Genomic DNA, 12,689 nt, shown 5'->3' on the forward strand with positions numbered 1-12,689 from the left:
TTAATCCTGCTGATCTGTAGCACTAGTGTTCTAGATGTGCTAATCAATGATGCGCTGTTTGGAAGAGGGTAGCAAGTTTTCTCTTTAGGCTGCAACAGTTATTGAAGGTACAGGAATGTGTAAAAGTGTTTTTAATATACGAATGACTTCCCGTAACAGCTGTTCTGCATTAACTGGGCTTCAGAGCTTGCCTGCTGGCAGAAGTGATTTTAAATTTCCTTTCAGTGAGAAACTAAGAAAAAATCGGTGGTTTTTGTTCTGCTGAAATGCAAGGAGTGGATGAGTGCCTCGGTGCAACCAGTGCTGGATCTGATAGCGCTGAATTTTACCCAGGGTGCAGTAAGAAGCGTTGACTGTTTCACAAAGCAGAAGCAGCGTTAGGCAGATTATTTGCTCGCTAGGTTGTGACTTGCCTTGAAAGGCATGGAAACAGGAGGTTTTTCCACCCTCCAGCAGGCGCATGATCTCAAAACAGCAGGGTATGCATCCTAAACAGAATTACAACAAAACTTCTCCCATGCTGGAGGGACCGCAGCTTGTTTGCGATGTGGTGTCATGCCTTGGCTCCCTTCTCTGCGATGTTACGGTGGGCAAAACGAGATGGTCTGAAGCATTGTGCAATCGAAGCAGCTTTGTTTATGTAGCATTGAGGCTGGGGAAAGGCGGTAAATCACCGAGTCCTTGAGCTGTTTTCTGAGGGGGGTCTTTGTGTCTTGAGCATAAGCAAGAGTGGCATGTTGTGGAACGCTTTTATCTGCTGGGGAGGTTTCTCATACGGTATGTTTTTCCAGGACTGGGGTTTTGGAAAAAAAGTGTTACGCATTTGCACTTCTGAAGTTACACTGCAATTTTCTGAGGTTTATAGCATTCAGGAATGTCTAATATAACTAAAGAGCCCCTGGACGGAGGGCCTCCTGCTGTACCAGTTGATATTTAGTTAAAGCAGCATGGGCTTGGCCTGGAAGAATGGGAATTCTCTTTGTTGTGATTATGATGTGGGAGTTCTTGTCGCTTTTCTGTGTTTAACTGATGCAGCCCCTTGGATATGCCATGGAGGAGGAGACCTGAGCCTGCTGTACCTGCTAGCACAGTTAATTAGGGAGCCCGGTTGCTTCTCTCTGCCTGACTGTTGAGGTGACGTCCCTGAGAGGTCACAGGGACACGTTCCACAGGTGCTGGCAAACCACTCAGAGCTGGCTTGGATTGCTTTCACCTCTGTGGTCTGTGACTAAGGACATACTGTGCAATTTTAAGCTAAACACGTTCAATTTTGGGTTAAAACAAAATCCACACAAAACAAAACAAACCTCTTGCAGATGTGTATAATGGAGTAACATGGGATTTAAAAGCAGCTTTGCCCTCTGAGGGGTCTCCTATTACGGCAGCATTGCTTAGTAGTCCTCCCTAGATTATTTTCTTAGTAAAAGAAAGGCCTAACACTGAATGGGAAGGGACAGTGAGTTCTCTGTACAGCTCACCAGGAGGAACCTGGCTGATAAGAGCACTTCTTTGCATTGTCTGCTTTATGCTTGTTCTTCAGCTGGGGATGGTCCTTATTAACTTCATCTGTTCTGGCTTTTCTTCTGACTCCCGTGCGGCTCAGAACCCTCTTCCCTGGAGGAGCCCTTTATTGCAAAATCTTCTGGCTTTGTTGTGAGGCTTGCATGTAGCAAATCAGAATGGAACTGAAATGGCAGGCCGTCCTGTCTGGAAATCTGTAGCACTTTGTTTCTGGGGGATGCTTTGTTCTGTAGGGGGGAAAAAAAAGCACAAAACAAGGGAGGGTATAATGACGAGAGGAGAAGCAGTGGTGTCAGAGTGTGTTTGAGTTGATCTGTTTGTGTTGAGTCTTTCCAGAGAGGACCCGGTGAGGTGCACCTTCTGGTGTCTCACCCAGCCAATTTGAGCTTTTTATCTTCTTTATGGATATTTTCGTGGTCTAAGAAACCTTGGCCTTTCTGAATCTTAAAAGAAATGTGCCTGATGGTGCTGTCTGACTTGATGTCATGTTCCAAGGCTGCGGAGACCCCATACGCCTTGGTAGAAGTAGCATTCAAAGCCAGGTGCCTGTCGTTTGGATTCCCCCTGCTGCATTTCCTGCGCTCTCCAGTATGTAGCAGCAGTGGTGCTGTTCCAGGACTGTAATTTTATTCAAGTAGGTTTGGGTAAGGTGCTGCTGGATGGCTGTGGGGACACCTTTTGGTCCTAAAAGTAAGGCTAAAACCTCTGTCTCCTCTGTAAGCAGCAGCATGGTTCTCACTGCACACTTGTCTCTCTCAGTCCATGTGGGAGCACAGTCCCAGCTGCCGTAATTAAACCTAACGTGATTGCTGTGGGTAGGAATCCACCTTCCATTCGAGGGGATGGTGATCCCTTTCGAAGTCTTGCTTCGTCTGGTTTTGAGCTAGGTGCCTTCTTTGTCTAAGAAGCCCCAGGGTTTATTTATTAGGCTTTGTCCTACACAAGTTTTGTTTCTTCCACATGGCAGTTCGCTGTGCTTTGCTTCCACAGCCTTTCCCTTTTCGCCTACACTCTGGAGGACGTCTTGTTCCAGCTTTAACTGCATATCTGCGTTCCCTCTTGTGGCTGTCCCAGCCTCTAGGATGCTGCTTTTGTCTGACACACCTTATTTAACTCAGTGAGAGGAATCTTTTGCCTTGACCATGTTGTTTCCTCTTAGTTTTGCGTTGTAGCTGTCTAGTTCTTGTTGCTTGTGGCCTTAATTTCCAGTACCTCTGGATTCCTGCATGTTGCTCCATTTCATGCTCCATTTAATTTTCTTTGAATCAACAGCAGATGCTCAGCTTAAAAGATGTTAGCCAATGTTCTCAGATTGCCTGTGGAGACATCTCCACGGTCTCAAGGAATTTCTGGGTATGTTGCATCAGTTGCTAAGAAAATATGAACAAATAAAAGAAATGCCAACACAGTGGTGGTTTTTTTTTTCCATTGTGGTCATGCAGAGTGTGACTTGTTCTGCCAGCTCCTCTTGTTCCTAGATGCCAATGCTGTCTCTGTAGCCTTTGCTCTAGAAGGAATGCTGCCTGTGGAAGCATCTTTCTGAAACAGGAGCATTGTTTGCTTTCCTCAGAGAGAGCAGTTGGAGATTGGGACAGGCAGCGTTTGTGTGTGCCCAGGCAGTTTTACGTGGTGTGCTTATGGTGGAAAATGGGCTGATTTACCAAGGGCAGAGAGGAAAGGGCTGACGTTAATACAGGAGAATCAGTGAGGGCAGAAGTGATGTTAGCACACTTTAGCCCCAAATCAAATCAGGTACTACTCGTTTATCTCGTTTCGTTATGGAATGGCTGAAAATCCTAGAACCTGGGGTTGGAGAAGGGAGTGGTTTGCTTTTCGTGGGGTAGTTCTGAGGGATGGAGTTGTGTGGCTGCAGGCTGGGAGCAGTACCGAGTCCCCCTCTCTGCATGAGGCTCTTCTCCTCGAGTTGGGCTAGAGAGACTTGTTTTGAAAGCCAACTCTACTCAACATGGTTATAAAACCACTGGAACATTACCTGATGTCAGGGAAACATGCCAATCTGCCCACATGTCCCAAAGTGCATTTAAACTTTATGTTACCAGCTCTTTAGGGAGTTACTCAGGGTTCCCAGTGAGATAGCTCCTTACAGACACGACCAGAACAGCTTTCTGGCTGTCGATGTTGAGTCGTTTCTTGAAGCATGCTTGACACAAAGGAGAGGTGACTTTCCCTCCCTCCAAATTTTGTCAGTTTTTGTCTGGTTTATGACTTTTGCTGTGTGGTTTAGTTTTTCTCTTACATTGTACACATGTCTGAAAGGCTAGAAGTGATTAGAAAAAAACGATTAAAAACTGTGGTTATAACTTATTTTTTTAAATATAACAGTGTAATCTCCATATAGTGTGGAGAGACCTGGTGTGATATGTGTCTTAGAGATGCTATTTGAGAGAGCCTGTGTTGTGTCTCAACGAAGCACGTGGAGGCTGGGACTAGGTCAGAGCCTGGCTTCTGATTTCTGGTCTGGGCTGGGACCTTTTGTTTCTTTTTACAAGACACGTTGAGGAAATAAGCATCAAAACTTGCTTAATTTTTGTTTTGTGTAATAGTCGTGTGTTGAGCCAAGCTGTGTCTGATCACGAGACTCAGGCTTTAAAGTCCTTTTTGTCTTTAAATTTGCAGAATGTAGGCGTGGACCGATCGAGAGAAGAAGCTCTGAGGACAGTACCTAACCATCTATAGCTGCAGTTCCTGGTGGCAGCAGCCCTTCCTCCACCACGACAGCGTTAAGTAGCAGCTCGGGTCCCTGAGAGCGGAGACGGCGTGCTGAACGCTGAGCAAGTTGGAACAAATGCGCCTCCCCTTCACTTTAAGACATTTCGAATGTGATTCAGCTTCTTTTGAGGAAACCTGTAGTTCTGGTTAACTCCCAGTGCCGAAAGGTATTGGTAAAAAAAGATTTATAGAAGCAGAGTAATGTTGGTTTTAGGTTTTCATATGTAAATTTGCGCAGTTTGAGTAGCTTTTATTGTTCATCTGTGGAATACTGCAAGATGGCTAATTGCCCGTGTCAATTTTACTGTCAGATTTTAACTAGATTTTACTTTCTTTAATGTTTTTGTAAGAGTTCCTCTTATTTTTACTGTGAATGGTTGCCTAGAATTACATGAAGATTTTTTTTTGATGGCGTATTTAACAGGTGAAATTCTGCATTTTGAGCATTGGAGGATTCACGTTGCAAAACTACTTTAAATCGGAAAGCTCATCAGTCACGTCTTACAGTGATCTTTGGTTTGCCAACCTCAAGTTAAATTTGCATGGGATGGGGAGACTTGCCCCTTTCTGCGGTGCTAGCAAGATTTCAATGTATTTCCAGGAGCCAAATGTATTTAGATCACAGTGGAGGACACTATTAAGTAATGGCTGTGGGATGAAAGTGTGAGTACAGGAGAGCAGCCTCAGGTAGTGAAACTAGAAAGAGAAATGCCCCTTCTGCTGTGGCCACAGCCGGGGATGAGCAGTTTTCTGAGACTGGGAGGTAGGGAAGAAGGATTCAGACTGCCAAGGCTGGAGAAACTGCTTTTCTTACTAGTGCTATGACTTTTTGGCAGTTTTTGGAATGAATTTCAACATGTATGATTCTCCTTATAGCCACATCTAACATGTATATCAGGAAACAGTACAGAAAGGTAAGGTAGCATTTAACCTTTCTTACAGCTCATACAAGAAAAACTGCAGGTAAATTCTGAAATTGTTTTTTAACAAAGCGCACCTACCCTTTTTTTAATTGTTTTTAAGCAACCTTCCACTATTTAAATTCTTTGCTGCTCTTTTATATTTCTCTGTGAAACTCCAGTGCTAAAAATGGAATTTTGTATGTCTGTTGAGGCTATGACCCTCTAACTGTACTAAATCAATGTATTTTGTATGTGTTACCAGACAACTGAAGTGAGCTGCCAACACTGTTGCTGGCTCTTAGTTCTTGAAGTGAGAACTATTTTTTTGTAGATAGACCGTGCTTTTTTTTTTTTTTTTTTTTTTTTTTGGATTTAAGGACTTTTCTTCAACTGATTGAACTTTTACCATGTACATTGTTGATTTTTTTTAAGGAACTTTTATGTTTGTTTGCTCAATTCCTGTGTGAAATAATGGGCCCTCGTAGTTTTGCAGGCAAGGGCTACGTTGTCTTCTGTTTGTGCAGGGTTTATAAGATAATGTGCTGCTGTTGTGATTTGTTTTAATAAGCTAATTTCAGCAATATGTTCAGCTCTGGAAGTAAGCCATATCACATCGCTGGGTTCCATTTCAGAAGAGGAATGGGTAGGGCGTGAAATGACCAGAAACACTTGCTTCAAGTGCTGCTGTCTAGAGCTTTGTGTGTGTGATCCGTTAGTTCAGTAACGCGCATTTCAGATCTTTGTTAATTCAGCTGTGTTCATAGCTCTTATCTGAGGAGAGAGACCACACAGCGCTACTCAGAGTAGTTAATTTATTGATGCGTAGTAAACAAGGCCACCTTTGTGGCAAAAGTGTAGGAATAACATCCCCCCCTCTGATACCGTGCGTGCTTCGCGTGGGAAGCGGGGCAGTGCTCCAGGCAGCCCTCGCTCCTCCGAAGCTCTGCCATCCAGCCATGACCAGGAGTTGTCTGACAACTTTAAACTGAAAGAGTCAGGGTTTATTCTGAGTTACAGGCAACAGATCCGGGATGCTACATCAGAAAAGCAGGGTTTTACTATCAGGGTGTGGTACTTGAACCCTGTTGAAGAAATGTGGAAGGAAAGGTTTCCCCTAGTGAGAGGGGAGCCAAAAGGCTGCCCGTCTGCACTGGCAAGCACAGCTGGAGGTGTCTCCCCTTTCTCCTTTTCTTTGTTTTACCTCTAAACTTTCAGAGGTGCTGTAAAATTCCCTGAGGCTAAATGTTTTATGTATAGTAGGTATTTTTATAGCCTGCTTTCGAATATACTGTGATGAATGTTTTACTAAGTGGGTGTTCAGTAAAAAGAGTTGTATACAAGTGTAAATAAACTGTTATGCTGATACTTGAAGAGAAAAAAATATGAAGTTGTCTGTTCTACTTTAGGAAGGTACTTAAACCATTGACTGCATCTGACCCTTTCTAGCTGGTAAGAGCAAATGTAGACAATGAATGTAAATTTGAAGCAGTTCTCCCCAATGCCTAACTACCTTTCTGGGGAGGCACTGTTATGAATGGCAGATCATCGTCCCTGTCTAAAAGCTGCGTCTGTCCTCCCTTCCTGTACCTGACCATGCAATATTGACCGATCTGTCATCGATAGGGGAGGTAAAAATCCTTGTCCTGGCCTTGCATATTTATACCCACGTGTATTTTACTACCTTTTGACTGTTAGTACACTTGCTGGCTCAGATGCAGTCTTTAGAATGGGGTTAAACTATCTTTTCTTACAGCATTGGCCTTCGTTGTAATCTTTCAGACAAGTGTAATCATTTGACGTTTGATCCAAGTAATAAAGATCAAATGCTACACCTTGAACTGCTGTGTTTCTTTCTGTGTCTGTTACAGCAGCTGAAGTGCCAGGTGAGGGTTCCTCCAGGTCAGCTGGTTTCCACAGCGTTCTGATGTGCAGGAATTGTAGCTTGTTTAAAACAGCTTATACGTATACATAAGAATTAAGCAGCTGGTAGAATAACTAACTTTACTTAAATTTCAGTTATTTTATCTGAGTAACAAACTCAGTAACTGAGGGAAAAGTTGGAAGAATGCATTAAATAAAAGCACATCAAGATTTGTCCACACAGTGGAGCAGAAAGGTAAGAAGACTATTAGCTTCTCCTTGTGACTGGTATTTTAAGATCTGACTCATGCTTAAAGTTACACTGTTCTGACATAGTCTTCTAGATGCTGCTGGTATTTTTCAGAAGGTTGAAAATCAACAGCAAAACGCTGCCTCCTGGTATGTATTTGCATGTATAGGTTACATGGCCTGTAATTTGCAGGGGCACTTGTCATTCTGAAAGATAAGGACAAAATTAACAGTTTGTAGTTTAGCATTACATCCTCAAATTGTTGCATGTTGTTGATCACTATGCTTCTGTGTGGTATTCACATTGTATTTTCTCTGCTATGGTGTTTTTTAATATGTTAGTGTTTTCTTTAACTGTACATTGTATGGTTGTGTGGGAGGCTTCGTTGTTTGTTTTAACGAATTCAGGCTGATTTCTGGACCAAAACAAAACAAAAACAACAAACAACTTTAATTTTCAGTATGTTATTAATTTCTCTGTGTAGTGTGAGGACTCTCCCGGACTGAGATGCATGAACTAATCTCTCTGTCTACTGCCCACCAGGTGGCCCTCGGGCACAGCCGTTCAGCAGAGGCAGTCCAGAGGCCGTGCAGCTGTACAGCCTGCGGTGCTTTCATTTCTGGTGGCTCCAACCTGAGCAGGCTCCTGTAGCAGGTCAGTGCCCCCATTCAGATGGTGTAATCAAGGTGCTGCTACTGGCAAAGCATACAGCAGCTACTACTTGGAGGAAAAACACCTCGACCGAGGTCCCGCTGTAGAACTGGACTTTTAACAGTGGAAGTCATATTTCCTGGTGGTATGCTGCTGCTGGATACTTAGACCAAACTGTCTAATGCTTCTCCTTCCTCAGAGTAAGTAAGTATTTACAATGACCACCAAAGCCTGGCACACAGAGGAAAGGAGAGGAGCTCTAGAATACTTCCCAGCTACACTGCAGCTGGAGACCTGCAGAGGTCAAAGTTGACTGGAATTACTCACTCTGTCATCAACTTTTTTAAAAGCCCTTTTGGTGGAAGGGAAAAAAAGTTTGTTTCTAATTTTTCCCAGACTTGTAAAGCTAAAGACTTGAGGTTTTTATTAACTGCAATAGTCAAGGATATTATCCATAGGAGTGGCACTGGCTGCTTTGGGTAAGAGACTCCAGCATAAGAGTGGCACTTCCCCCTTGCCACGAACAATTAAGCATCTCAAGCTTCCAGGCTGTTCTATGAATCTTTGCTTTTCCTTAATTCTTCGTTTCCACTAGTTCTCCTAAAATATTTGTACTGTCTTTATAACTGAAGAGGGCTTGCAAATTATTATTTTTTACTGTAGATTAAATGAACTGGAGTTTAACTGAATACTTCTAGGAGGAAAAAAAAAAAAATCATAGCCAGGAATGAAAGTTTAACATAACTTTCTTTTAATTGAAGACAAATAAAAGAACCAAGGGCTCAAAACACTTTTAAAAAGACATATTACGTTCCCCAATGTCTTCCTCCGAGCAAAATATACAGCATATATATATATATAATATAACTACATTCAAGTAACCAAACAATTTACATTTTCCCAAATAGAGAAAATAATGCACATGATTCACATACCTTAAACCCAACCATGCATAAAAGAACACTGCCAATAAATCAGCAGCTAGACATAATAAATCACACTATTGTGTTATTATTCTGAAGTATTGACAACATCGTTGGAACAGTAACACTTAGCACTTGGAGTTTTCTGTTCTTAATGTTTAACCCTGCTTTAAAGTCCGACTGTTCAGAGATCATTTTTCTAAGATCTGTTCAAATTTAGGGTTGATAAAAGAAAATCCATCAAATGCAGACTGATCCATAGACTCGATCAGGTTTTTGTCGCTGTAAGATAATCTTGGCTTTTCATTTAGAAATTCTCTGTCGAAGTTGTTGTAGTCACTTGCTGACTTCTGTGTTAAACAGAGAGGGAAGATAGTTTGAGACAATAGTTGCAAACTTTTTTTTTTTCCAGAAAAGATTGCTAAATATGAAAGCTTAACAAATTATTTTTCAAACCATGTTGAAGAAAATCCCCTTGCCTATTTTAAATAATACTATAACATTACAACTGGGAAATTACTACTTGTTGGTTGAAAACAAACAGCACTGGGTTGCTTTGGAAAAGAACCACCTGGAGATGTGATAACATTGCAATGAATTAGCCAAATATTCTATCTTGACAAAAATCAATGCATTTACGTTTAAACCCAACATTCCTTGCCATTAACAACATTTTTTAATTTCTGAAGCATTTTAAGGTCTGCTATTGCAGCTATTGTTCAGCTATTGCAGCTGCTCTGTGTCTAGATAAAACTAATATTTATACATATTTCCTAAGAATTCATATTATTTAAGACTATGTTCTACATTCTGAACCTTCAAAGCTTATGGTTTGCAGGATTCTTAAACTTCCAGAGCCCATCTGTATGGGGAAATGCAACATGAAGCCTCCTGTTCTCAATTGGAACACCTCTCCTGCATCAAGTATGTAAGCATTCTTTAAAATGTAGTTTGCTTCCAGATTGTTTTATCCATTCTGGTACTGGAGTGAAAGAAAACTGATTTGAATTTTTAATGGCTTGCGATGAAGCAGTGGAAGCCTGTGGTGACACAGATCAAGCAATGCATAGTTTGTTCTTTACACACTTTTTCAGGTGACACTAGGGATGTGCATTCAAAGTAGCTGTAAGTTCACCAATATGGAGAAAGCATCTTTTTCTGAGCTGGTCTAGTTAAAGTTAACTATCAGTAAGCACTAACAGTGCTATCAACAGTGCTAACATCAGTGCATACAAAACATTGCATTCCTCCATTGAATTGAAAAGGATGGATAGCAGCACTATTCATTATTTTCCTGAAGACAACAGTAGTGAAGAGGTTCCTTAAAGCTGTACAGGAAGATGGTCTTAATAGGAAGATTTTAGGGTAGAAAAGATTTCAGGTTTCAGAATAAACTACCGTAAGGATGTTTGGAGGATTCACCCATCACCCCTAAGTTGGTGACCAACAGACGTGTAGCATGTTATAGGAACACAGAATAATCCACGTACCACTTTTGGTTTGAAAGGAGGGTCTACCTCCCTCTTCTCTAATGCTGCCCAGTTGATGGTTTTGAAAAAAGGATGGTCTCGGATATTCCCAGTGATCCCGAGTCGTCTTGTTGGATCTCTTTCAAATAGCTGCAAGACAAGATAGCCAACAAGGGCTTACATCTGCTCAAAAGGTAGGTGGTGGTGGAGGAAATAACCGGTATACTGCTGAACAAACAGAAGTTGCTAACTAACATTACTAACAGACATTAGTATTAAGCTTCCCTGGCTTTCCATTTGTAAAAGTAATCTGCTAACATGGATAAACAGCTCCTTTTACAAGCCTAGATTTGTCCCTCCCTGGAGGAAATACTGGACCTTGACCCACTCATCAATCTTCAGCCTTACCTTTTCTAGTATATCTTTTGATTCCTTGGTAATCCAGCGTGGGTAGTGAGGTGTGTCCACTCGGATTGACTCGAACAACTCATCTTCATCGTCCCCATGGAAAGGGGATTGTCCAATAAGCATCTCGTACAGCAGGACCCCAAATGACCACCAGTCCACAGAGAACGTGTACCTCAAGCCTTGCAGAATCTTGTTCCGCAGAAGAGGGGCAGGGGAAGAAATACGGGTAATTAGTAAAAGACAGAAGTACATACAAAAAAAACAGATCAGTGAATTTAAGAGGCAATCTTTAATAACTAGCATATCTAGGGGAAAAATGCAGCAGTCTGAGAGGATTGTTGACACTGAAGTACAGTTGTAGTTTTCTGCTCAGCTGCTGTTTGTGGAAATGTGGACAGCTCAGTGGACAGATCTTTGCTCTCATTCTGAAATTTCCTCCATTGACTTTAAATACCATGTAGTTGGAAAACATCTGCTCTAGTTTCATTACAAGATAATAAAGTAGGGGAAGGGAGGAATGTGTGGCAATGAAAGCAGATTATTAACCAACAGACTTTGACATTTATAGCTTTAAAAGCTAACTACCTTATTTGACTACTATGCAAATCAGATAAAAAGCCAACTCTGAACACAATGAATTTAACTCTCTAAGATTCTCCTTTGAATTCTGGCTGCTTTATCATCTGCAGTGCACATGCTCATTTTGCAGGAGTCCTGCATGTATGCTAGCTGTAAAAGCAGAAGAGAAAACTAGTTTTTCAACAACTGAAATTTTTAACATTTCAAAACCTATTAAAACATTGTAGATACTTGTAAATATTCTATCTTAAGAACCCTCTACAGAAGAAGGCATCTAATTTTTTTCTATGCTTGTTGTTATTATTATTACGTTTTGGAACTATTATTCTCTAAAGGGAAGAAAGATCACAATGGCCATTCTAACATCACTCTATTAAGTGGAGCCCTGCAGTATGTTGCAGTGATGTACTGACCTCAGGAGCAATGTAGTCTGGGGTCCCACAGAATGTGCTTGCCTTGTTCTCTCCAACTACATTTTCTTTGCACATTCCAAAATCAGCTATTTTGATGTGGCCTTCTTTATCGAGCATCACGTTGTCCAGTTTTAGGTCTCTGCAAAAGGTATATTAAAAAAAAGAGGCATCTTTTAAGGACAAGTATGTCATTGTTGTATTCAGATACATGCAGTTTCTTCACAGATGGCAAGAAAATAATTATCTATCAACATAATACCTGCAAAATTGTACTTTGGTACTTGGAAGATGGTAAGGATAAAAGAAGAATTATCTCTTGTAAGCATAAGAAAGTGGCTGAGGTGTATATATAGTGTGCCCATATATTCTGTGTCATCTGCTTTTACATCCAAAGTCACACCCACTGCTTCTGTTGCCTCTGGATGGAGGTGTGAGTGAACGCCTCACCAGCTAACATAGCAGCACTACACCGGACTGTGTAGCTCAAAAGAAGGATTATTGGATTCTTGGGGCATTTGGCACAAGCATGAATATTCAAGGCTTTCCCAATTTTAATATTACCTGTGACTTGCTCCTAGTTACGGCATGAGGGGGTTCATGTGCTGTGGCCACAGTCTGTGAAGTACCTATTCGTGCCTTTTTACAGAATAACAATCTTCAATCAAATAAGAGCTTTTTAACAGCAGTTTCCAAAAGCTACATTCCCTCCCTTTGACTGCAAAGTGTTTTTTGTCCATCTGGCTGCAAAAGCGCATACCGAGGAGGGCAGGCTGAAGGGAAACTGAACAGCCCTTCTGCTTACCAAGAAAGCCTTGAATAGGGCAGATTTTACATAAGAACAGGGCACTCTTTTCTCTTTGTTAACTTCAGCTTACAGTATCAGCTACTTACGCTGCCAAAAGGGTGAGCTGCAGCTTGAACCAAGAGCCCCTGCTCTAACGCAATGTGCTACAAACCCTGGGTTTGGACATCAGCTGCTGTTC

At 41.6% G+C, this 12,689-nt stretch overlaps 2 protein-coding genes across 15 annotated transcripts in view; one reads left to right on the plus strand and one right to left on the minus strand.

Moving 5' to 3' along the window:
* Positions 1-6,991, plus strand: part of LOC311442105 (6-phosphofructo-2-kinase/fructose-2,6-bisphosphatase 4) — a 48,906-nt gene extending 41,915 nt beyond the window's left edge. For all 10 annotated transcript variants that reach the window (XM_084530907.1, XM_084530908.1, XM_084530915.1 and 7 more), the window contains one exon: positions 4,159-6,991. In XM_084530907.1, coding sequence (XP_084387033.1) covers positions 4,159-4,218 — 60 coding nt within the window. In that variant the 3' untranslated portion in view covers positions 4,219-6,991. The remainder of the gene's footprint in view (positions 1-4,158) is intronic.
* Positions 6,992-8,642: 1,651 nt separating this feature from the next.
* The window catches only part of PRKCD (protein kinase C delta), a 65,540-nt gene continuing 61,493 nt past the window's right edge, over positions 8,643-12,689 (minus strand). For all 5 annotated transcript variants that reach the window (XM_084530919.1, XM_084530916.1, XM_084530917.1 and 2 more), the window contains exons 15-18: positions 11,707-11,845; positions 10,715-10,903; positions 10,328-10,456; positions 8,643-9,187 (exon numbers count right to left, since the gene is read on the minus strand). In XM_084530919.1, the coding sequence (XP_084387045.1) occupies positions 9,029-9,187; positions 10,328-10,456; positions 10,715-10,903; positions 11,707-11,845 (616 nt within the window). In that variant the 3' untranslated portion in view covers positions 8,643-9,028. The remainder of the gene's footprint in view (positions 9,188-10,327; positions 10,457-10,714; positions 10,904-11,706; positions 11,846-12,689) is intronic.

The sequence above is a fragment of the Aythya ferina genome (genome assembly GCF_964211825.1).
Source record: "Aythya ferina genome assembly, chromosome: 10".
NCBI lineage: Eukaryota > Metazoa > Chordata > Aves > Anseriformes > Anatidae > Aythya > Aythya ferina.